The sequence below is a fragment of the Oncorhynchus tshawytscha genome, linkage group LG03 (assembly GCF_018296145.1).
Source record: "Oncorhynchus tshawytscha isolate Ot180627B linkage group LG03, Otsh_v2.0, whole genome shotgun sequence".
Lineage (NCBI taxonomy): Eukaryota > Metazoa > Chordata > Actinopteri > Salmoniformes > Salmonidae > Oncorhynchus > Oncorhynchus tshawytscha.
The window spans coordinates 55,467,163-55,493,651 of NC_056431.1; the positions used below are offsets into that span (position 1 = coordinate 55,467,163).

General features: G+C 43.9%; 1 protein-coding gene across 1 annotated transcript in view; it reads right to left on the reverse strand.

Moving 5' to 3' along the window:
- Positions 1-26,489, reverse strand: part of LOC112239048 (titin) — a 176,769-nt gene that overhangs the window by 51,503 nt on the left and 98,777 nt on the right. Inside the window, 48 exon segments of the mRNA XM_042320092.1 lie at positions 69-356; positions 534-839; positions 946-1,248; positions 1,411-1,710; positions 1,808-2,083; positions 2,216-2,518; positions 2,632-2,931; positions 3,117-3,401; positions 3,811-4,338; positions 4,447-7,398; positions 7,620-7,913; positions 8,039-8,338; positions 8,444-8,725; positions 8,825-9,130; positions 9,224-9,529; positions 9,721-10,020; positions 10,168-10,449; positions 10,550-10,855; positions 10,994-11,296; positions 11,503-11,784; positions 11,976-12,126; positions 12,273-12,562; positions 12,803-13,117; positions 13,216-13,515; positions 13,619-13,915; positions 14,132-14,449; positions 15,695-15,893; positions 15,895-16,001; positions 16,202-16,247; positions 16,249-16,308; positions 16,310-16,396; positions 16,398-16,634; positions 19,260-19,519; positions 19,744-20,052; positions 20,187-20,486; positions 20,578-20,871; positions 21,236-21,520; positions 21,854-22,150; positions 22,342-22,641; positions 22,780-23,082; positions 23,207-23,677; positions 23,782-24,084; positions 24,245-24,544; positions 24,728-25,006; positions 25,096-25,401; positions 25,554-25,750; positions 25,849-25,954; positions 26,061-26,360. Coding sequence (XP_042176026.1) covers positions 69-356; positions 534-839; positions 946-1,248; positions 1,411-1,710; positions 1,808-2,083; positions 2,216-2,518; positions 2,632-2,931; positions 3,117-3,401; positions 3,811-4,338; positions 4,447-7,398; positions 7,620-7,913; positions 8,039-8,338; positions 8,444-8,725; positions 8,825-9,130; positions 9,224-9,529; positions 9,721-10,020; positions 10,168-10,449; positions 10,550-10,855; positions 10,994-11,296; positions 11,503-11,784; positions 11,976-12,126; positions 12,273-12,562; positions 12,803-13,117; positions 13,216-13,515; positions 13,619-13,915; positions 14,132-14,449; positions 15,695-15,893; positions 15,895-16,001; positions 16,202-16,247; positions 16,249-16,308; positions 16,310-16,396; positions 16,398-16,634; positions 19,260-19,519; positions 19,744-20,052; positions 20,187-20,486; positions 20,578-20,871; positions 21,236-21,520; positions 21,854-22,150; positions 22,342-22,641; positions 22,780-23,082; positions 23,207-23,677; positions 23,782-24,084; positions 24,245-24,544; positions 24,728-25,006; positions 25,096-25,401; positions 25,554-25,750; positions 25,849-25,954; positions 26,061-26,360 — 15,819 coding nt within the window.

Sequence of the window (26,489 nt, forward strand, 5' to 3'; positions counted from 1 at the left end):
TATCATGAAGCTACAACATCAGTTTTGAATTTGTGCACAATAGTAAGACAAATTGTAATTTTGCATACCTAGAACCTTAAGCTTAATATTGGCGTATTTAGAGCCATTGGGATTTTCAGCTAGAATAGTGTACTCTCCAGACTCCTTCCTTGCGACAGAGAACAATTCCAGAATGTGTGTGTGTCTCTTCTGTGTCATCTTCATCCCCTCAACCAGTTTCAATGGAACACCATTTCTCTTCCATGTAACCTTGGGCAGTGGTTTTCCAAACACTACAGCATCAAAGGAGACATTTTCTCCAGCCTTCACTATGATCATGTTCTTCATGTCCACTCCCAGCTCGACCCTGGGGGGAACTGGAGAAACAAGAGACACATAACATCAAGTAAAAGTTTTGTGTTGGCCATGGAATCCACAATTATCTTTAATCATTTGGTGATTTTAAAATTGCATTTAGTCATTACACACTAAAATCTAAAATCTAAACAAAAACAACTTTGTTTTGTCAATGTTCTGAAGAAGCAGTGGCCTACCATTCTCTGCAAACACTGGGATGGCGTCTGAGATCTCAGAAGGCAAGCTGATGTTGATCGCTGACTTGGCGAAAACTCTGAAGCGATACTGGGCTCCCTCCTCCAGGCCAGTTACAACATAGTCTTCTGTCTTGACGTTCTGGCAGTTGGCATTGCAGCGAACCCATTTCTCTACTTCTTGATCAATCTTCATGTACTCCACATAGTATCCGATGAGCTTGCTACCTCCATCATTTTGGGGACGAGTCCAAACAAGTGAAACAGTGCTTTTTGTCACATCCATTACCTCAGGTTTACCAGGTGGATCTAGAATTAAAAAATGACAACATCCATGAGTTTCAATTGACAGATTACAGATTTCAAAGCCAGTGAGGGACACGGTAAGCCATAAATCCCATGCCCAATGACTTACCGATGGGTGTTCTTGCTGTGACCCAGTCAGTCTGTTTGCTTGGTTTACCCTGGCCAGCCTTGTTGAGGGCAGACACCCTGAATGCATATTCCAGACCTTCCATTAAGCCTGTGCAGTTGTATTCAAGTCCACGGACAACGGACTCATTTGCTTTCACCCAGAGAAGGCTGTTCCTCTCTTTACGCTCAATGCAGTATCCGGTAAGAGGACTGCCACCATCAGTTGATGGGGTCTCGTAGGACAGAGACACTGCTTCACTCTTGACTTTTGTGATACACAGATTTCTGGGCTCGCCTGGGACATCTGGAATTAAAATACGGAGTTAGCAAGATGAACATACATTTTCTAAAACAAATGTATTGTACATAATGTACACAACACTATATTACTTAGACAATCATAATTCATTGTACAATAGCCATTTTACATTTTTACCATGCTTATACTTTGCCATGCTTAACTCACCGAAGGGATATCTAGCAATCATTTTCTCTGAATAGATTGGCTCTGATATACCAAATCGGTTCTCAGCTCGGACACGGAAGCCATACTCCATTCCAGGGGTAAGCTTTCCAACTTTGTAGCTGGTCGTGGTGCATGAGCCAGAAGCTATGACCCAGTCTCCTCTGCTCACATCACACTTCTCAATGACGTAGTTGGTGATGTTGCTTCCACCGTCCTCACTGGGTTGGTTCCACTGAAGTGTGCAGGCATCAATATCAACCTCAACGATCTCCAGGGGAGCGTCAGGAGGCCCTGGCTTATCTGTGAGATTAAGACATGTACCCATCAGCATCCATTTAGACTATGCATTCTGGTAGTGTATTCGTCAATTATTTTACATTTCCTCAATAAAACTTACCCTGTACTACGACCCTAAGAATCTGGCTGATTTTGGCGGTGCTATTCTCAGCAGAAAGACTGTAGTAACCACTATCCTTTCTTGAGACGTCTTTCATGATGAGCGTAATGCAATTTGGAGACTTTTGCACCATGCGACGATTAGATGTCAACAGATCCTCGGCGCCTTGCCTCCATTTGCAGAATGGTGCAGGTTTTCCAGCCACAATAGCTTCAACTCTCATTTTCTCTCCTGCTTTTACTGTGACAATATCAGGCATGATGATCTTCGGTGCCACTAAAAAAGATCGGAAAACAAGTTTTTAAAATGAAGAGTTAAATAGTGGTGTGTAACATGAACACTTTTTTTTTACACAAAACTCAACCCAGACAAGTTAATTCTGGGAATTTTTTAAGCTTTGCGACTTACTCAGCTGCTCCTTGACCTCAAATACTCCCTCAGCTTCTCTTGCCAGACTGGTTCCAGCCACGTTTCTTGCTGCAACTCTGAACTTGTACTTTGTGCCCTCTTTAAGTCCAACGACTACAATGGTTAAGTCTTTAACAACGGAATATGGTGTCCATTTGTCTTCAGGTTCACCGTCCTTTTTGTAATCAACCATGTAGCCATTGATCTTAGCTCCACCATCCCTCAAAGGTTTCAGCCACCCCAGAGTGGCACTGTTCTTTGTCACTTCCAAGACTTCCATTTTCTTGGGTGGATCAGGTTCACCTGTTTTAAGAAATGTTTGACATTTATGTGAATCAAAATACAAAACAATAAAATCCACTTACACTATCCACTATTTAATTACAATATTAGGTATACTGTAAAAGTGCACTTACTTATAGGATCGGAAGTCAGATAAGCTTTTGGAGAGTCTTTAGGAACACCAATGCCATATTTATTGACTGCCATAACTCTAAAGTAGTAGTCACAGCCAGGTGTGAGGCCAGTGACTTTGAAGCTTGTTTTCTTCAAATCGTTGATACAATTTGACCAAGTCTTCTTGTCGAGTTCACGTTTCTCAACAATGTAGTTCTGGATTTGGCAGCCACCATCGTTATCTGGAGGGAGCCAAGACAGCTGACAACCGGTGCTTGTCACATCACAGACCTCAAATCCTCCCACAGGTCCAGGAGTATCTGTTCAACAAATGTAACATCAATATTGGATACAGTCCATATAACAGTACAAACAATACTACTGTAACAACATTAATTTGACATTGTGAAGAATGTTTTCTTGTTTAAAGTCTTTCACAGTGAATAATGCTCTGCCATATCACTGACTGCCATAAAAAGTGAAAAGATACACCTCGGTGACTTACCCAATACTTTAACGCGCACAAATATAGCTTTCTCCCCAGCGGAGTTGGAGAGTGTGAGAGAGTATTTGCCGGAGTCGTCCCGAGTGCTCTCAGGGATCACAAGGAAGGACATAGTATCAATCTGATCCACGTGCCCTCTCCTGACTACATTATCAACACCGAGCTTCTTCCAGGTGACTTTGGGGGATGGTCTTCCTCTGATAGTAGCGAAGAGCCTGATGGGGCAGCCTGCTCTAACAGTGAAGCCCTTCCTAAGACTTGCATCCAAGTCGATCTCTGGTGCCTCTGTAAGTGGGTAAGATAACGGGGAGAACATACATCAGACATTGAGAGATCATCATAAAATATGATCTATTAGCTACAGTTCTATATCAACTGGATGTGTTCTTGTCTAGGCCTATATTTAAGCAATAAGGCCCGAGGGGATGTGGTATATGGCCAATATAACACGGCTAAGGGCTGCTCTTAAGCACGGCGCAACGTGGAGTGCCTGGATAAAGCCCTTAGGTGTGGTATATTGGCCATGTACCACAAACCTCTGATTGCTATTATAAACGGGTTACCAACGTAATTAGAGCAGTAAAAATAAAAAAAATTGTCATACCAGGGAGAAACGGTCTGATATACCTCGGCTATCAGCCAATCAGCATTCAGGGTTCGAACCACCATTTGATTAAAATAAGTATTTACTTACCGAGGACCTCCTTGGGGTTGACGGCCTCTTTGAGTGTAGCAGGGCGGCCCCAGCCGACCTGGTTCTGTGCAGAGACTCTGAATTCATACATCTGCTTCTCATTCAAGTTTGGAATGGTGAATTCTGTGTGCACCAGCACACCAGCACCGGTGTTGCACTTCTTCCAGCCCTCTTCTTTCTTCTTACGTTTAGCTTCAGCTTTAGCTTTAGCTGCAACTGCAGCAGCTTCATCCTCTTCATATTGTTCCTTACCTTCTGTTACTGCTGCTTCAGGCTTAGCTTCAGCTTCACCTTCAGGCTTGGCTTCACCTACAGGCTTAGCTTCCTCTGCAGGTTTAGCTTTAGGCACAGCTTCAGGAACAGCTTCAGCATCAACCACTTCAGGTTTAGGCTCAGGTTTGTCTCTCATTTCAACCATGTAACCAATGATAGGAGCACCTCCATCATAGATAGGCTTGGCCCACCCAAGAGTAATGGACGTCTTGGTGCTGTCAATCACCTTGAAACTGCCTGGAGGACCAGGAACCTCTGGAATCAAGGAAAACAAAATGTCTGCATGTTAGTACAAACAACAGAGAAAAATCATAACCAATAATAATAATAATACAATATTACAAAAATGAATAAATTATGTACCAATTGGATCTTTGGCTGCTACTGGTCTGCATGGTTTGCTTGGCTCTCCCAGTCCGACTTCATTTTCAGCCTTGACACGGAACTGATACTCGTGGTTGGGAATCAAGTTGCTGACTTTCATGCGTCTCTCAGAGATGGTACTCTTTGTGCATGGCACCCATTTGACAGCACGCTTTTCTTTCCTTTCCAGGATATAACCAGTGATAGACTTTCCACCATCATTCTCTGGTGGGGCCCATACGACTGTCATCTCCTCTTTGCCGATCTTGGTGATCTCTGGTGATTCTGGTGGTCCAGGTCTGTTGAACTGAGTCCTAGCTGTGACGGGTTTGCTCTCCACTGCAGTACCTGTTCCCATCTTGTTTTCTGCTCTGATGCGGAAGATGTACTCATTTCCTTCTACTAGTCGGGTGACATTGCAATAGTTGGTGACAAGTGAAGCAGAGTATGTGGACCAGACCATTCTTCTTGTCTCACATTTCTCAATGATATAGCTATCAACTTCACATCCACCTTCATCTTCTGGGAGATCCCATGCAACTCTACATTTGTCTACTCCGATTCCAGACACCTTCACGTCTCTCACAGGCCCTGGGACATCCAAGACATTAACAACTGCGTATCCAGTGAAGGTTCCAGCAGAGTTTGTGGCAGTAACAACATATTTTCCGGTGTCTGTGCGTTTAGATTTGGTCATAAGAAATTTAGAATAATCTGTGCCCGTTTCAACACTAACTCTGGGGTTATCTCCTGTGGCCTTGTCCTTCACCCACTTCACCTCTGGTTGAGGCTTTCCTCTGAGTCCAGCCTCAATTCTGATAGACTCTCCAGCTTTAACCACAAGGGCTCCAGTTAACTTTATATCAAGCACTGGTTTCTGGATCTCCTCTCTGACAAGAACATCACCAGTCTTCACCCAGTCACTTTCTCCACCTTCGTTGCATGTCTGCACTCTGAACTGATAGGTTTGTTTTTCCACACACTTGTCAGCCATGAAGAATGTATTCGTAATCAGATCCTCATGTAATGGCACCCATTCTTCCGCTCCCAATTTGCTCTCCAAAGCGTAGCCAATGTTGGGGCTTCCACCATCATAGTCTGGCCTCCTCCATTTCAAGAAGACAAAGTTCTTACCGACATCAGTTACCCGGAAGTTCTCTGGCTCACCAGGCTTGTTAATGGGATCGATGGCAAGGGTTGGTTGTTTTGTCTCAACTGTGGGCCCAGGGCCACATTTGTTCACAGCACAAACACGGAAGAGATACTCGTGGCCCTCCATGAGTTTGGCTTTAACCATGCGGTTAGTGCAGTCAGATGAGATCATTGACCAAAGCCTCACACTGGGTTCACGGCACTCAACAATGTAGTTTGTAATCTCAGAGCCACCGTTGTCCACAGGGTTCTCCCAGGACACCATACAGGAGTCTCTGGTCACATAGGAGGCCTTCAGATTCTGACAGTGTCCAGGTCTATCCAACACATTCACAGTTATCGTAGCTTTGGCTTCACCACTGTAGTTGTTAGCCTTCAAAACATACTTTCCATGGTCTGCTCTGGTTGCCTCTTTGATTCTCAGTTGAACAACAGGTAAGTTTTTAGTTAGTGTTGTGCGCTTGGCAGTTTCCAAAACATCATCACCCTTTTTCCAGATAATCTCTGGGTCAGGTCTGGCTTTCACGTAACCGATGATGTTGATGTTATGTCCAACACGGACAGTCAAATGCTCACGGCTTGTAGCATCCATCTCGATCTCTGGAGGTATCATGATGTCTTTGGCAACCACCGATTCAGGGCATTCTCTAGGCTCTCCAACTCCAATCATATTTACAGCACTAATGCGGAACCTGTACTCTGAGTGTTCTTCAAGGCCTTTAACTCTGTAAGCACACTGCTTAATGTGACCATCCTTGTTGATGATCACCCATTCTCCGCCAGCTTTCTGCATTTCAATAATGTAGCCCATGACTGGACTGCCTCCATCTTTGTTGGGTTTAATCCAGACTAGGTCTGCATTTTCCTTACTGTAGTCCTTGATTCTGGGGTTAACTGGAGGTCCAGGAGCTGTGATATGACGACAGGGTTTTGCTGGGTCTGATATGGGAGAAGGTCCACTGAAACCGGCAATGTTTTCAGCAAAAACTCTAAACTCATACTCATTTCCCTCAAAGAGACCAAGTACTCTGATTCTGAGATCCTTACAGGGTGTCGTGTTGACACGGATCCATTTTCCGCCCTTATGTCTACGCTCAACGATATATCCAGTGATTTGACTGCCTCCATCAAATAATGGCATGGTCCACCCAACAGTGAGAGCATCTTCTGCAATGTCTGATGTGTTTGGTTTGCCTGGATGGCCAGGGGCTTCAAACGTGTGTTGGGCAACGGTTGGTGCACTTTCAAGAGGAGCGCCGATACCCATTTTGTTCTCTGCGCGAATGCGCACAACATATTCAACGCCACTCTGCAAACGAGAGATCTTAAGCTTTGTGGCTGTGCTACCAGAGCACACACCTCCCCAGGTTTCTTTCTTAGCCTCTCTCTTCTCAACAACATAACCTGTTACAGGGCTTCCACCATCATCCTTTGGAGGACGCCAGTCAATAAGCATGTACTCAGGAGTAACTTCAAGGATACTAACTGGTCCAATGGGCGCTGCAGGCACATCAAGAACGGTCACATTCAAAGCCAGAGTCTTGGTTCCTGCAGGGTTGGACACTGTGAGGATATAGGTTCCACTGTCACTTCTCAAACAATCATTGATGCTGAGAACTGTTGAATAGTTGTCACTCTCAATCTTAACTGTGCCTTCGGGAACAATTTCTGCTCCGTCAATGGACCATTTAGCAGTAGGCGCAGGAATGCCTCTCATGATAGCAGGGAGTCTGATTGTGCTTCCACATTTCACGATGATCCCTTCAATCAGCTTGGCATCAACTTCAACAATTGGAGCCACTGTGAAAATATAGGTTCATTTATATAATTTGTTTGATGATGGCAATTATGTTGTCTACAAATCAATACAAATCAGTTTCCTGGACACAGATTAAGACTAATACTGGACTAAGAATAACTTTCAATGGAGAAGCTTTATTTAACTTGCTTTTTAGCCTAGGACCAGGATTAATTTATGACAGAGAAACCAAACCATTAAGTAAATATATAGTAAACCTCACCAAGCTTCTCCTGGCAGAGAACGGGAACAGTGGTGTCTGGTCTACTCAGTCCGATAGCGTTCTCGGCTCTTACACGGAATCTGTACGTCTTTCCTTCCTCGAGGCCAGTGATGTGGCTCTCAGGGATGCTGACTGTGTTCCATTCATCCCACTCTCTCTCTCCTTCCTCTTGGTACTCAACCAGGAAACCTGTGATGTCACTACCTCCGTTGCGGTCAGGCCAGTTCCACACAAGCCAGACCTCTGTCTTGTCCACATCTACGTGGTGCAAGTCCTTTGGTGGACCAGGTGGGACTGAAAATAGAACATACATTAGATTAGATGAGATTAGATTACATACGTCAAGTTAGTGATCAAGATACCAGGTACATTACAATACACCAGTAGGTCTTACTGTATTCGGGTTGATTGATACTCACACAGAGGATTCATGGCTTTGACAGCTTTGGTTGTTTCAATGTATTCACTTCTGCCAAACTGATTCTCAGCAGCAACACGGAACAAATATGATGTTCCTTCCATCAAGTGCTTGGCCATCATGCTGCGTTTCTTAGATGAAGAGCAGACTGGCACCCACTGTGCAGATGCCACATCTTTCTTCTCCACAACAAAGTTGGTAATACGTGCTCCTCCATTGTCCTCAGGGTCTTTCCAGGAGAGATAGGCAGAATCGCTTCTCACCTCTGAAACCCTCAGGTGCTGGATTGGACCAGGTTTGTCTAATAGAGTAAAGAATAACATAATTATAGCAACCCGGTATGCTAAGCACTATACATCTGTCTTCCTTAATTTCTGACAGAAATTATGACCGAAAAATTCCTTACCAAGGACGAGGACTGTGCATGTGGCAGTCCTTGATCCAGATGAGTTTTCTATGTTCAGAGTGTAGTCGCCACAGTCAGAACGGGCACAGTAGCGCATCTCCAATTTAGATCCTAGTGGATTGACCTCAATTTCGGCTCTTGTGGGGACGTCTTTATCGTTCTTCTTCCATGTGACTTTGGGGAATGGAATTCCCTTGATTCCAGCAACCAGATTGATATGGGTTCCGGCCATGGCTTTCAACTCACGAGGCATACCCAGTTCAACATCCAACTCAGGAGGTTCTTTTGGGGTTAGAAAAACAATAGGTGTTATAATTCATTTGTTTATTTCAATGATAATGAATTACCCAAATTATGAAAACAAATGTAATATAATTTTACCAAATCTGTCTTCTGCCTTCACTGGATCTGTGGTGTATGCGGGTTCAGATTCACCAGCGAAGTTCACAGCAGTAACTCTGAATTTGTAATATTCTCCCTCTTCCAGGTTAATGACCTTGAACTTGGTTTCTTGGCAGGAATCAGGAGTCTGATTCACTTTTTGCCACTCCTTTCCAACTTTACTGAACTCAACGAGATAGCCGAAGATCTTTCCCCTGCCACAGTCCTTTGGTGGCTGCCAAGATAGTGAGACAGACTCCTTTGTCCAATCCACAGCTTCTGGCAACACGGGGGGGCTTGGAGGCACTGAGGGAAGAAACAGTTGATTAAATTACATCACATTTTTAAAAGCTGTGAAATCTTGTAAAGAATGAATTAACTTTGCGCAAAGTCACTTACCAATTGGATCTTTGGCGAAGATGGGCTTTGATGGAGGGCTGGGGTCACCCAGACCCACAACGTTCTCAGCCATGACACGGAACTCATATTCACAGCCCTCAAGGAGGTCTGGAACAAAGTACTCTACTTTGGGGAAGATGCGGTCTTTTCCGGATGCGCGAGTCCATCTGTTAGCCATGGTCTCCTTCCTCTCAATAACGTAGCCAGTGATGGGCTTGCCACCATCCGCAGGTGGCTCCCAAGTGAGGAGGGCTTGATCCTTATAGATCTCCTTCACAATGGGCTGTTTGGGTGCATCTGGCACCTCTGTAATGGGAGAACCAATTGATCTGATCAGTTGTAGCAAAATGCATTCATGACAAAAGATGGTTGCATCTTAAATTGCACCCAATTCCTTACATAGTGCACTACTTTTGACCAGAGCCCTATGGCTGCACCATATAGGGAATAGGGTGGCATTATGGATGTAACTTATATTGTTCCAGTATGTATCTTACTGAAGACATCCTTAGCCTTGGTCTCGGCAGACAGCAGTGGGTTGCTGACACCGTGGATGTTCACAGCACAGATTCTGATTATGTACTCTCTGCCCTCAATCAGCTTAGGAACTTTGCATGTTGTCCTGGTGCAAGCTGTTGTCACTGGCATCCAGAGGTCTCTGTTTGTGTCTCTCTTCTCAATGGTGTAGTTGGAGATGGCACATCCACCATCGTCCAGAGGAGGGTTCCAGGAAATCACCATGTAGTTCCTGTAGACCTCATTGAAGACCACTGGGCCCTCTGGAGGCTGGGGGCGATCTGAGGGAAAATAATAGCATTTAATAATGAATAATCTATTAGAAATGGATCAGTCAATAATCAAACATATTTTGATTATAAGGGTTAATGAAGAGTGACATTAGGTCTGTCAACAAAGAACCACAAAGAACACCCTCACCACCTTACCAACAACAGTGAGACTGCAGATTCCTTTACGTAAGCCGACAATGTTCTCCACAACCACCTGGTATCTGCCGCTGTGTTCGCGTTTAGCCTTGGGCATAGCCAAGCACAGTGTTTTACTAGTGTTGGTCATTGTGACCTCCTCATTTGCTTTCAGCTCTTCCTCGTTCTTTGTCCATGTTATTGTAGGTGCTGGCTTTCCAGTAAAGCGGCCCTGGAGGGTGCACACGTCTCCCACACGCACAACCAGTCTGTCACGGAAGTCCAAGTCAATCGTTGGGGGCTCTGAGGATGGAAAAACAAAGAAATTATGTTTTCAAATATATATATATAAAAATCAACATTCCCCAAGATATTTAGAATGACTACCTTATTCAACACTTACCAAGTTCTTCTTTGACCTTGATTGGCTTGGTGCAGAAAGAGTGCTTGCCCTGACCAATCACGTTGACAGCACTGACACGGAATTCATAGGTGGAATTCTCTTTGAGCCCTCCCTTTGTGAACTTCCTATCCATTAGCGTGCCATCAGTATCGATCTTAGTGAAGCTATCCTTTCCGATCAGACGAGCTTCAAGCACATAACTTGTAACCTCAGAACCCCCATCATACTTAGGTGGTCTCCAGGTCAAACTGATGGAGTCTTTGGTGATTGCAGTGACCTCTAGATCCTCAGGACGCTCAGGAACAGCTAGCATGCAAAAAGGACACAAAAATTAGGCCCATTGGAATAATAGAAATAATAGCTGGATATGCTTATGTTTTGTAACAGAAAATAACAGAGAATAAGAAAGATGTAGTTCTGGTATTGATATAGGCAGGAACTCACAAATAGGATCTTTGATGAGAACTGGTCGTTGTGATTCAATAAATGGACCCATTCCGATGATATTCTCAGCTGCGATTCTAAAGAAATATCCTTTTCCGTCAATGAGACCCTGGACCACAGCATTATGCCTGGTGACCGTGTAAGAGACTGCTGTCCAGCCCATGCGGTCTGACTCTCTCTTCTCTATTAGGTAGTTGGTGATGGCAGAGCCACCATCGTCTTCAGGGGAGCACCAGGTTAACTTGCAGGAGTCCGTGGTGAGGTTCACACCAGAGAAGGGCTGACCAACTGGGCCGGGAACATCTAAGAACCACATGTGAAGCAAGTTTTCAATAACATTCAACATCTAGGATCAGGCCCTCCTCCCTCTTATTCATTAAGACCTAAAAGGCCAAACTCATCCTAGATCAGCACTCCTACTCCGAGATGCTTGATACATACTGCTCCTGATATCACCTGAGATATACTCAACATCACCAATGACAAGAATAAGTACAGTTTCTTCTTACCCAACACCTCCACAATGACAGCCTTCTTCCTTTCCCCTCCTTCATTCTTTGCAATAAGGGTGTATATACCCTGGTGATGGCGTCTGCAGTTTTTGATAACCAGAGCAGAGCTGATTGACGTGATTTCAACCTTAGCCTCTGCTGGTAGAGGCTGGTCATCTCTGTTCCATGTGATCTCTGGTGCAGGCTTGCCTGACACGTAGGCCAGGAGGCGGATGGTACCACCGGCATGGACTACAATCTTTTCCTTCAATGTGGCATCCAAGTCCACTTCAGGGGCAACTAAAACAACAAGTGTGTGTTAGTTTACGATAGCAAACACTCTACTGCATCCAAATTGGCACCCTATTCCCTATGTAGTTAGTGTACTATATAGGGAATAGGGTGCCATTTGGGACGAAGCCTCTATCATGGACGTAACAAATGGAGAAATTGAAAATCATACTGTATATCATAGTTGTCTTGTCTCTTACTTGTTCTGTCCTTGCATTCAATCACTTCGGCCACTTGACCGGGCTCACCGACGCCAGCAGCATTCACTGCCCTCACTCTAAACTTGTACCTTCCCAGCTCTTTCAGTCCAGACACAACAAACTTAGTGCCTCTAATCTCCTTGTCTTTAGCCTGAAGAAGGGAAAACTAAAGTATTACAAACATTCAGATACTCTTAATTTGATGTTACTTAAATTAATTTAGCAGGTTCTCCCATTAAGATCAAAAGTGTTTGAGAAAGAATACTTTTGAGAAATGATTTGAGTAAATGTAATTACCTTTTCCCATCCGTCTTTTATCACTACTACCTTTTCTTCTTCTTCTGATTCTGATATTTCATTTCCATCTTCGTCGAATATGATTTTCTTAACCTTTTTCGCTTTTACTACTACTTTGTCTGCTTCCGCTGCCTTCTGTTTTTCAATTTCTGCTTCTTTTTCCTCGTTTATGTATTCAACAAAGTAACCAGTGACCTTAGATCCACCATCAATCAAAGGTGGGATCCACTCCAGATCCACTGTTGACTTGGTCCAGTCTGTTACTTTGGGGGTTGGGGGACCCGGGAGAGCTACACACAAACAAGATGACATTTACAATGTCAGAAGGCCAAACAAATAGAAACAACATAGCTATGAAACAAATAGAAAATAGAAAGAACCCTCCCCATGTAAGAAAAACTGTATTTATGCATCTCAAATGTCACCATATTCCCTATATAGTCCACTACTTTTGACCAGGGCCCTATAGTGCACTAAATAGGCCGGAAATAGGGTGCCATTTGGGATTCACAGTATATACGTTAACTTACTAATAGGGTCTCTTGAAAGAACAGGATCCGATGGGACACTAGGAAGTCCCATGCCAGCTGCGTTGATTGCGGTCACACGGAACTGGTAGATTGCTCCCTCCTGCAGACCAGTGATCTCATACTCCTGACCCAGGGGCATGACCCTGATGGGGGCGCGGTTCACTTTGGTCCAGCGCTTAGCCGTCGTCTCTTTACGCTCCAGCCAGTAACCACTAACTGGAGATCCACCATCGTATTTTGGCTCGTCCCAGATGATCACCATTGACTCAAGAGTCACGTCTTCCACTATGGGCTTCTCAACTTGGCCAGGGACAGCTGTTGAGATGAATAATAAGAAAATTGGTTGGAAGAAATATATCCACAGTGATATTGACTTAGAAAGTGCTGATAATACAATAGTACATTCAACTTACTGAACAGATTCCTTGCTTTCTCAGGTTCGCTGTACAGCGGTGGTCCAACTCCATATTTGTTCTGAGCCATGACACGGAACTCATACTCATGGCCCTCAGTCAGCCTCTGAACTGTATACAGGCCTTCTTTGGGGTCTGTGGAAACGTGCACCCATGACTTTCTGTTTTCCTCACGCTTCTCAACGACGTAGTTTGTAACCTTGGAGCCACCGTCATCTCTAGGTGGTTTCCATGCAAGTGTTATCCTCTCGGCAAACACCTCTTTGAATTCGATTGGCCCGACAGGTACGCCAGGTCGTCCTGAGTTGAGGAAGAAAAGGAGCCAATGGTGTCATATTACAACACAATCAAGCAGACTAAACAAACAGAAAGAAATAAAGAAATTCAGAGAGAAATTCCTCACCTAGGACAGTGAGTTTTATTTCCTTAGATGCTTTGCCCAGACTGTTGCTAGCAGTGATAGTGTACAGGGAGCTGTCGTCTCTCTTGGACTGCTGGATCAGCAGCGTACATTTGTTATCAACTACCAGCTTGTTGACATGCTGATCATATTGCACTACAGCCTTGTCTTCAGGCTTGGCAATGGGAGCCTTCTGCCATACGAGGGAGGGGAATGGACAGCCATGGATCCTAGCCACAATATGGACGTCTAGTCCCTCTTCACCTTCCATCTGTTCCTTCAGTTCAATGGTAGGAGCACCTAAACAATGGAGGATTGAGTCAGTACAAGTCAATCAAAGATTCTTTTCTTCTCTCATTTAGAAGCATTTACAATAGCATACATGTGCTGTGCTGTCCCCCTGAAGAATGCACTTTGCCCCGAAATGTTGGTGTTTTATGCCCATTCAATCTGAGCATATTTTATGCTTTCCTTATTTAACTTTCAGACTTTTTCTTAACTGTACTTTTCACTCACATGTCTGGTCCTTGATAATGATTGGTCCAGCGGTAGCAGATGGTCTGCTTGGGCCGGCCTCATTCACAGCCTTGACGCGGAACTCATACTCTCCTCCATTTTTAAGATCTTCAATGATGAAGATGGTTTCCTCAACGTTACGCTTGTTACACTGCTTCCACGTCTCTTTCTCCGGACCGCTGGTGTCCCAGCTCAGGCGCTCAATGATGTAGTGTGTCACAGGAGAACCACCGTTGTTCTTCGGTGGCACCCATGTCAGGGTCACTGTATCCTTGGTTACCAGATTGATCTTGACATGGGTTGGGGGATCAGGTATGTCTGATAATGGGAATAAAGAATGGGAACTTATTAGTAAGGTGTACACTTTGTAACCTACATTTCCTAAAATGTTATGTGTATGTCTATTGTAGCAACTGTATCCTATTCAGAAGGTCCCATTGTTTTGGCACACGGAACACATATTCACTGTCCCTCCAGCAGTCCCCTCCACAACGAGGGTCTCTGAAACGCACTGGGCTTTAGTATTCCAAGTTTCCTGTCACATTCTTCTCAATGGAAGTAACTGTAGATAAACTCAAACCTGTAGCAGGCAGTATCAGATAGTAATTAATGTTATGTTTGCTGGGGCCATTTTGAGCTCTAGGAGCATCTGGTGTACATCTGTAAACAGATGTCAAACAGATAGTGTTTATGTCTTGACATATGAGAAATGAAACTCTCATAAATGTTTTATGTCCTAAAACAAAATACTTTGACATAACCTATAGTATTTTCCTGGCTTTGCACGGATCCATCCTTTCCACTCTTTTCTTATAACCTGCAGACTGAGAACATTAATAACAGCAGTGTTTCTGTCCAGCCTGTTCTTGGTGTGAAGGTGTTTTGTGGACTGCTATTATTGCACACAGGTACAGGATGTTTTTGAGGTGTTTTTGTAGATTCAATTCAAACAAAGGAAATTAAGTCATTAGTCCTGGTTGAAATTCAAATCAGACATTTATACATCTATGGTCAGACAATGATTATTTTACTATGTATAACAATGTATATGTTGGGTCAATGGAGAGGTGGATATAGGTGTGAATTGCTGAGTGAAGAAGGACGTGCAAAAGTGGCTGTTGTTAAATCTAATGGCTCTAAGGAGAAGAGAATGGGCGGCAGTATGGTTTCGATTACTGGGTAAGACGGTCGTGGAAGAGTGGTCCGATGTCGATGGAGCCAATGAAAGGAACAGTCATCCCACACGCATATGACTGCCCATATTCTGGCAGGAGAGGTGGACAATGACACCACATCGTGAGGAGGACAGTATGTTCCTTTCGCTGTGAGGCCTGGTGAATACTTGTGAATACTTCACTCAAAAACTATATTTTAGTATTTTCTCCATCAATCCACTGTTAAAAACAATTCCCAATTTTGTTTGCATGCGTTTTTGCATCATATGATTCGTCAAGGAAGGTTTTGCTCGACTGAAAGTGCTTTATCTTGAAAACTTGACTGCTAACATGCATAAAAAACATACCTTTTCAAATTAAAAATGGAAAAATAAGTAGTTCTAATTACCATGTACGTCCTCAATTAGTACTTCAGTCTTTGGACTTGGGTCAGACTCGCCGATGTCATTGACAGCTGTGACTCTGAACTTGTAGTGTTTCAGCTCTTTGAGACCTGGTACAGTGAGCTCTGTGGTCTCATGCAGAGTATCTAGATCTGTGATCCTGTTCCAGAAAGAGCTGCCTTCATCCTGGATCTCAACGATGCTAACCCCTTGATGGGGCTTCCCCGTCTTTTTCAGGTGGAGACCATGTGAGGCTGACACTGTGCTTGGTTTTGTCTGCAACCTCTGGTGGTGCTGGCATGCCAGGTTTCACTGTGGGGCACAGAGGGGAAAACATCAAGGTCACCATCTCTGGTCATTACAAGGTACTCCTGGGTCTCTCAATAGGGCACATACTTACATATTCTTCAATACAATTTCCAAAGCAGCTAAATGAATACTAATGTTATTTTTATTTCTATAAATATACATATTATATGTAACCTGTAGAAAAAAGGGAAAATTATACTTACTAAGAGGGTCCACTGCGTTTGCAGGATCGGAAGGTCCACTGGGGGGGTCCAATACCGGCAATATTGACAGCCATGACACGGAACTCATATGCGGACCCCTCAATCATCACGAACGACCAGGAACTCCCAGCCCTTAGGGGCGCGCTTGGTCACTGGGGCTTTATTCACCCGGGCCCAATAAGACGAACCTTTCTCCCCTCTTCTCCAGCCAGTAGCCAGAGATAGTGGATCCACCGTTGTCTCGTGGAGGGTCCCATGTCACAAGCATGGAGGACCTGGTGTGCTCTGCGATCTGTGGTTTCTCTGGAGGACCAGGGAGTCCGTACAGATCCTTGATGACGGTGGCCTCTGTTTCGCAGGCGTCACTCTGTCCATACCTGTTCTCTGCTCTCACTCTGAACTGGTACTGGCTACCTGTTTCCAGATTCCAAACCTTTGAGAAGACATTTGGAAACATTTGAGTAAATGATTAAACGATTCAACTAAGTCCACTATAAGCATTCATGATACATGTACTCAACCTATTGCAATCTATGTCACTGTTGTTTCCTTTGATATACAGTATATAGAGAGGCTGAAAATATTTGACATAGGATCCTCAAAAAGTTATACAGCTGCACCATAGAGAGCATCTTGACTGGCTGCATCACTGCTTTGTATGGCAACTGCACTTTCCTTGACCACAAAGTGCTACATTGGGTGGTGAGGACAGCCTGTATATCACTGGGGCTGAGCTCCCTGCCATCCAGGACCTCTATATCAGGGTGGTGTCAGAGGAAGACCCTGAAAAATGGACAATGACTCTGGCCAACAAAGCCATAGACTTTTCACTCTGCTATCGTCCGACAAAACGATACCGCAGCATCGGCTCTCAGACCAACAGGCTCCGAGACAGCTTCTACCCCCAAGCCATAAGACTGCTAAATAGACAGACTGCTAAATAGTCAATTAATGGTACCCAAACTCTTTGCATTGACTAGATCTTGCACTGACCCTATGTACACTCACTAGACTATATATACAGTACATACCATATACACACTCATTGACACACACACATACACTACATATACTGAGTGTACAACACATTAAGAACACCTTGCTAATATTGAGGTACAGCCCCCCTTTTCCCCCCAGAACAGCCTCAATTCGTCGGGGCATGGACTTGAAAGTGTTCCACAGGGATGCTGGTGTTGAGTTCAATGCTTCCTCAAGTTGGCTGGATGTCCTTTGGGTGGTGGACCATTCTTGATACACACAGGAAACGGTTGAGTGAAAAACCCAGCAGCGTTGCAGTTCTACCCTGTTGTACCCCGTTCAAAGACACTTAGATATTTTGTCTTGTCCATTCCTCCTCTGAATGGCACATCATTGTCTCAAGGCTTAAAAATCATTATTTAACCTGTCTCCTCCCCTTCATCTACACTTATCTAACAAATTACATCAATTAGGGATCATAACTTTTACCTGGATTCACCTGGTCAGTCTATGTAATGTTTTGTGCACTCAGTGTATGCGCACACACACACACACACACACACACACACACACACACACACACACAGACAAGCATACTGACACAACACAACACAACCACACATACAGTACCAGTCAGTACCAGTAACATTTCTACATTATAGAATAATAGTGAAACTGTCATCAAGGCAAAGGGTGGATACTTTGAAGAATCTCAAATAAACAATACATTTTGATTTGTTTAACACATCTTTTGGTTACTACATGATTCCATATGTGTTATTGCATAGTTTTGATGTCTTCACTATTATTCTACAATGTAGAAATAGTAAAAATAAAGAAAAACCCTTGAATGGTGTGTCCAAATTTTTGACTGGTACTGTTCATACATACCCATTACCCACCCACACACACACACACACACACACACACACACACACACACACACACACACACACACACACACACACACACACACACACACACACACACACACACACACACACACACACACACACACACACACACGTCATTTGCTGGTGCTACTCTATTCTGTTGCTCTTTCCTGAAGTCAAATGACCAAATCACCCCCTCTAGTGGCCTAATGGGTGTAATGTTTTTTGTATTTAATTTTTTGTTGTTGAATTTTTACCCTTTTTCTCCCAAATTTCATGGTATCCAATTGTTAGCTACTATCTTGTCTCATCACTACAACTCCCCGTACACTGCGCCAGGCCCGCCACAGGAGTTGCTGGTGCGCGATGAGACAAGGATATCCCCTACCGGCCAAGCCCCCCTAACCCGGACGACACTAGGCCAATTTTGCGTGCCACGCCCTCCCGGTCGCGGCCGGTTACAACAGAGCTTGGGCGCGAACCCAGAGTCTCTGGTGGCACAGCTGGCGCTGCAGTACAGCGCCCTTAACCACTGCGCCACCCAGGAGGCCATGGGGGGTAATGCTTTTGATATTTTTCATAATTAAAAAAAACATTATTTAAAAGAAAACACTGAAAATCGGGTGTTTATATGTTTTATAACGGTTTTGTATGTTTTATATTTCAGTCTTCTGTGAGGGAGGCACACAAAATGAATTACATTTCAACTCTATATCTGACAAGTAGATTTGTTTAAGACTACAAAGAAGAAGTAGATTTGTGTGACTCTGATTTAGCCCCCTACTGTAAAGGTTACTTTACTCTTATTATTATATATCGTGATGACTACAGTAGTCACTTTATCCTGCGTTCATGTACTGTACATATCTACCTCAAATACCTTGTACCATAGACCTGGTCCGAACTAACCCAAGGACAACCAGACCAATCCCCGTATAGACCCTGTCGCGTCCGGTCAGATCCAAGTGAGGGAAGCAGCAGAAAATAATTGTTTTAGCTATGTTATCAACCAGAGCTGTTAATGCGCGAGGGAAAGAGAAACAGAGCTGGTTTCAGGTATTCGGGGAACAGGTGGATCAGTGAAGACCTCTACCATACATGCTTATGACCTGCTATGAAGCATTATAACGGCGGGTTTTAACTGAAGTGTTACCAAACATAATATATTCAATCTGTTTTATACTGACCCCGAGTCGTTTCTCAATGATGCTGTTGGTGATCACCGTCCATACAGGAATGGGTCTCGGCTCAGATTTAGGCTTAGGCTCCTCATCCTCAGAATCCTCATATTCTTCTTCAGGTTCCACCTCAGGAAGAATGTCCAGCTTCTCAACGATGTAGTTAGTGAGCTCACTTCCTCCGTCGTCCTCTGGGGCGTCCCAGGTCAGCTTGCAGGACTCAGCCTTGATGTTTCCAATATTCACATTCCTTGGTGGCAGAGGACGGTCTGTTAACAAGAGAGAGGATTAATATTATTACCCTTATAATGACAATGCAACAATTCAATGAAAAAAAGGTCAGACTACAGTAGACAGACTAAAATATTTTATTTTTGCTAATTTGTATTTCTTGCAGAAAAGTGAGCTAATGGCTTTGAGTTTACTGATTCATACTCACAGTGTCCAGAAAATGAAGAAAAGCAAACAACATACATAATATCAGACCACTTACCTAACACATTAACCTTGATGGTGTGACTAGCTGACCCAAGACGATTGGAGGCAGTCACTGTAAATATGCCTTTGTCCAATCTGGCTGCTGCAGGGAAACTGAGCTTGGTGTTGGACTGGATTCTGTTGATCTCCTTGGTTTCCAACAACAGAGTCTCAGTGGGCTCTGCAATAATGACTTCATCCTTCAACCATTCAACCTTGGGCATTGGAAGACCAGTCACCTCAGCAGGGATTTCAATAGGCTCTCCCTTCTTGACAGTGATGGCATCTCCCTTGAAAGTCTTTAACATCCTCACAGTAGGAGGAACTGAAATAGAAAAAGCAACTCAGTGACAAGTTTATTCAATTCAATTCAGTCCAATTAAATTCAGACCAATTAAAATCAACCAAGTCCAATTCAAATAGGACAAATACCAAGACCATAGAACTCAGAGGACTAACCTTCATCATCTTGAATGACAATGGTGAGTGGAATTCCAGGTTCACTTGGTCCAATCAAATTGACAGCCTTGACACGGAACTCATACATAAACAGCTCCTCAAGGTTATCGACAGTCATGAAGAGGTCCTTGCACATCTCTGTGTTACAAGGCTCAAATGCTGGGGCATCGTGCTTCTTCTTCTCAACAAAGTAGCCCAAGATTGGACTGCCTCCATCGTTGCGGGGAGGTCTCCATGCAAGGCTGATGGAAGACTTTGTCCTCTCAGTGTAGTGGAACCTCTCAGGCGAAGTTGGTGGAGCTTCAATTAAAATATAGAGTGATTAATCTCTATTAATGATCTGACCTGCACAGAAAAACATTTGCATGAATCAACAAAATCTAGACATTACCTTTAGGATCCACTGCAGCAATAGGACCCAGATCAACAGGAGGGCCACAGCCAAACTTGTTTTTCGCCACAACTCGGAAGATGTACTCCTGTCCTTCAACAATACCCACAATCTCACACTTAGATGAGGGTGTCTCGATGGGCTGTCTCCACGTGTGCATCTTGGGATCTCTTCTCTCAATGATGAAGCCGGTCAGATCACTGCCACCATCGTCATCAGGATCGGACCAGTTCAGAATCATCAGTTTCCTGGTTACCACCACAGGTTTCAGGTCCAGCACAGGCCCGGGAACATCTGACAGAGGACAGGTCAAAGTGTTACATCCAAGTACAATATGTGAGTAAGTAAGTAGGTAATCTTGTCCAAGCCAGAATGGCCCATAGGTTAGGAGCCTATCTCCTGTATCTGCAGAGTGAAGTACACCCCCTGGAAAAGGTACTAGTCTATCGCAGGCCAACAACATTTAAGGCGACATTATTACTCTTTGGATAATCCACAATATATGTTTTTATAGATGTTCTATTAACTGTTAACAAACAAACTATTCATTAACCCTAATCCTAGCTTTACATCATCAAAGTACAACCAAATGTGAAACATGCCCAAAAATGGCATACTGTGATATCATAGCTAATAGAGAATTCATCAAAACACTTACCCATGACATCAACCCTTGTCCATGTAGACTTGATTCCGCTGCTATTTCTTGCACTGATCTGGTACTTGCCAGGATCCTTTCTTGTGGCGGCCTTGATACTGAGAGTGCTTTCCTTTCCAACATTTTCTATCTGGACGTGGTCTTTGTCAGGTGGACCGTCATCTTTGGTCCATTTGATGTCTGGAGGAGGTCTACCAGTGACCAGGGCAGGCAGAATCAGTGGCTCCCCAGCTCTGATCATTACGCCATTCCTCACAGTGAGATCCAACTCTACCACTGGAGCCTCTGTAGACACAATCAACATTCAGTGACATTAGCTATGTTTTAATAATAATAACATACAGGACCTGTATATAGTGCTTTCAAAGACCCAAAATCACTTGAATATCCATGGAGGTTAATGAAGGGAGAACGACAATAGTAATGGCTGGAATGGAATGGAATGGAATGGAAGAGACAGTGGTATTTGATACTATTCCATTCATTTCGTTCCAGTGATTACAATGAGCCTGTCCTCCGATTCAATGTGACACTAATGCAGGCCACTGTTGTTAATGTATTAAGCATACGTTTGTTGTCATTGTTTTGAATAAGCTTTCTGATCATTGGTTACTGTACCTTTAGGATCTCTGACAAAGACTGATTCAGTCAAGCCAGGAGTTCCTTCACCAGCTCCATTGACTGCGATCACACGGACCAGGTACTTGGCTCCTTCTCTGACTCCATACACAGTGAAGGCCCGGGTCTTCCAGGGTCTCTCTGTGGAGCGGGACCAGTCATTGGTGCCTGCTAGGGTCTTGTCAACATGGTAGCCCAGGATGTCTCCACCTCCATTGGAGGCAGGAGGATCCCATTCCACATCAATGGAAGACTCAGTGGTGTCAAGGATTCTTGGGAACGGTGGTCCAGGTGGCACTATGGGACAAACACATCAACAATAACATATTGTATTTGATCATTGTTCGACAATGAAACTTAATCACAATTAATCGTTGTGTTGTATTATATTGTATTGATTTTGTGCATTTTGTATGCTTAAATTCATAAAATTAATTTCCATGCAAATGGACAATAAAAGGTATCGTATCATAATATTGTTGACTTACAGATTGGATCCTGGCATGTCATGGGATCAGACGGAACGCTGAACTTCCCAGGCCCAGCTTGGTTCTCAGCAGCCACCCTGAAGATATATGTAAGACCCTCCAGTAGGCCTTCCACATTCATTTCTGTATCCTCCAAAATGACCCGGTTGACTCTGGTCCAATGGGTGCTGTTGATCTCACGACGCTCCACCCAGTAACCAAGGATGGGGCTGCCCATGTCGTTTGGCACCTCCCAGGTAACCAGCATGGAGTTGGCTGTGATGCCGTCAATCTCAGGCTTCTCTGGAGCCTCTGGTGGGTCTAGAATAAGAAGTGAACATCACAGTTGTAAGAACAAAGTACAATCACGACTAACCCAGATGTGCAAAACTGGTTGAACTGACATCATTATTTTGAATGTTATAGACATAATAAAACTCTTAAAAATAAATTATTTACCAAATGGATCCTTGGCAATAATTGGCTTAGAGATACATGGTGGTCCAGGACCAAACTTGTTCTCAGCAGTGACACGGAAGATGTACTCCTTCTTCTCTATCAGTTTGGTCACGGGGTATCTACATCCTCTGAGCGTTGATGTTACTGTGATCCATCCGATCTCCACCTTGGAGTTGTCCTTCCTTTCCAAGGTGTAGTTCAGGATCTCACTGCCACCATCATCCATGGGAGGATCCCACTTGCAGATGACAGAGTTATTCCTGATCTCCTCAAACCTGAAGTTGATTGCAGGACCAGGTGCATCTGTAAAAGGTAAAGTAAGAGGTTTTATATTACGTTTTCAAAATGTGGTTGAAAAATAACTATGAGTGTCAACAACACCACTAAATTAATGTAAAAAAAATATTAATAAAATATTATATCTCACCTAAAACATTGACTTCACAAGTTGCAGAGGCAATACCATGGTCGTTCTCGACCTTGATAGTGTACACGCCATGGTCACCCCTGATGGTGTCCCTGACAATGCAAGAGGATTCTCCCCTCTTCTTGTCATGGATGGTGAGACGTTCCTGGAGGGTTGGGTAGTCAGGGAGTTCCTCCTCAGGCTCTTCATGGGCAGGCTCTGCAGCTGGAGCCTCAACCTCTCCCTCCTTGACTTCCTTCTTTTCTCCTTCCTTCACTTCCTTCTTTTCCTCCTTCTTCACCTCCTTCTTCTTAACAATGGGTTTCTCTGGTCTCTTCTTCATGGCTTCAGGTCTGATGACCACATCGTTCCTATACCATGTGATTTGAGGGTATGGGGATCCAGAGATGTTGGCGTCCAGTCTGATCTCAGCACCTCTCTTAATGCTCATACCGGACTGCAGACTTCCACTGAGGAACACCTTGGGTGTTTCTGAAAAGAAAACAACCACATTTAGAAATGACAAATAACCTGTCTGAAAAATCGTATCATTGTTTTAAATTGTGACGGTTTGAATAAGATGTATCCTTCCTTACCAACAGAATCAGAAGCCTTCACCATTGGTGTGCTGCGTGATGGGTCGCTGACTCCGGCAGCATTCTCAGCTCGTACACGGAACTGGTATTGTTTTCCCTCCCTGAGATTCCTCACTGTGTAGGACAGCACAGGCACAAGGAAGTCGTTGCATCTTGTGAAGTTCTCATCACCCTTCATCATCATCTCCAGAACGTAGCCCATAATCTTGCAGCCCCCATCATACATAGGTGGTTTCCATGTGAGGGTGATAGTCTTAGAAGTAGGGTTGTGGGTCTCAACATCTAATGGAGGGTCAGGGCGCTCTGAAATATTGAACAAGGAACACTTAATAAATCCAATACAACTCTTTAGAAATGTAGTCTTTCTTGGAAAATAAAATCATCAACTTTGAATTGTGAGCAAGGTTTGCACCTGGTTTTCATTTAAGGTGTTTCTTGGACACAAAATAAATATTTCACTCACGCTTCTGATCCTCTGCGATCACGGGGTTGCGGAGCTCAAGGTACTCCCCACCACCAATCTTGTTGACAGCTTTGACCCGGAAGTAATACTCTCCATTGGGGATCAGATCCTTGACGGGCCAGCTGACTTTGTTCTCTCCAGACATCATGTTGACATAGGTCCTCCGGCCTGCCTCTCTGCGCTGTAGCACATAGTGGAGAACAGGGCTGCCACCATCATAGTTGGGTGGATCCCAGGAAACCTTGCAAGAGCTCTTGGTGATTTCACTGGCAACAATGTCTTTGCAGGGACCGGGCAGGCCTGTCAAAACAAACATGGATATGAAGATTTGATCTTGATAGTTGTAGTATGCTGGTGCTAGTAAATCATATTTCTAATATTTTCAAACAAATAGAGTATTTATGTCAAATGTAATGATTACACTATTAGGGACACCATGGAATATGGAAGTAATAATATTATTTTATTTCGGCACAAACGTACCAACAACTTTAACATTGATTGTTCCGCTGCTCGTTCCCAAGGAGTTCTCCAGTGTGACCTTGTACTGGCCGGCGTCTGCATGCAGACAGCTCTCGATCTCCAGGTGGCAGGAAAGGTACTCCTGTCTGAAGGTTATTCTTTCATCGTCCTTCAGCTCCTTTCCGTCTTTGTGCCAGGTGATCTTGGGTTTGGGCACTGCTCTGAATGGGATGGGGAGATGCCACTTCTCTCCCTCAATAATCACAATGTCCTTAGTCTGGAACTCAAGGATTGGGATGCCTTCAGGAGGGAAAAATATAGTATAATCAGATATCAGTATATAATATATCTCTGGAAACGGAAATATACATTATTGAAGGTTTACTTACAGTCAGAGTCCTTGGCATAGACCTTCTCAGAGATATCAGATGGCTCACTAACTCCAACAGAGTTTATGGCACGGACTCTCAGGACGTATTGTTTCTCTGGGATGATGCCCTCCTCTGTTTTGTATTTGAGCTCCTTGATTGGGCGAGAGTTGATTCTCATCCACTTCTCAGTACCAGCCTCACAGAGCTCGATATGGTAGCCAGTTACAGGGCTGCCACCAGTTCTCTCTGGTGGTCTCCAAGCAATACACAAATGATCTCTGCTGGCTTCAGTGATGTGAAGCTCAATTGGAGGAGAGGGTACACCTATAAAAAACAATACAAAGACAAGTATTATAACATTGCAGATGTGGGTTTCTTCGTTGGTAAATAGATTATCAATTATAAATTACTCATGCAAGTAAAACAAATTTAGCCATAAAACAGTGTTTTTACTTTAAAAACAGAAAAAAACCCACCTGTTGGATCTTCAATAGCAATGATTTCTGTTGGTTCACTAGGGTGTCCAACACCGGCTTCATTCTCAGCACGAACCAGGAACTGAACCTCGGTTCCTTCAATGACGTCTGTAACTCTGTACTTGCAGTCAGCACCTGAGGTCTTACCACACTTCACCCAGCGGGTGCCCAGTTTCTCCTTCTTTTCAATTGAGTATCTAATAGAATCAAATATTCCCAAATGTTATAAACATGCTTATATGACAAAAGTACACTCTATGACACTCCTATAACACTAGAGTTGACCAAAGTTTACCTCAGAACTGGTTTGCCACCATCATTCTTGGGGGCGTCCCACTGCAAGTCAACATGTCTCTTTGACACTCCATGGACAGAGAGATTATATGGTGGTCCAGGGGTAGCTGAAAATATGAAACAGTACTTAGAAATGGACTTAGCAACCTTTGCATGTTGTAAGTGAACACCAGTTACATACAGTAACACTATAAACAGTAACTATGATCTTACTGAAAGTATCTTTAGCCATAATGGAGTCTTCCAGTTCACAGAATTCACTGGGTCCAACAGCATTCTCAGCAGCCACACGGAACACATAGAGGGAGCCCTCATTCAGTGGAGTGACCGTGTACTTCAGCTCCTTCACAGTGGTGTCCACTGCCTGCCAGCCCTTACGCCTGACATCCCTCTTCTCAACAATGTAGTTGGTGATGGGTGAACCACCATCCTTCTCTGGTACTGTCCACTTCAGCTCAGCACTGTTACTGGAAATGTTGATGACATTCAACCAGCGTGGGGGTGTAGGAGGATCTGGAAAATGAATGCGTCATCATCAACCATCTACTCAGTCAACCAACCATGACACACTGAACCGCTTCAGATGGAAATGATCTCAGTCTGTGTGTCACAAATGACACCCTATTCCCTATATAGTATACT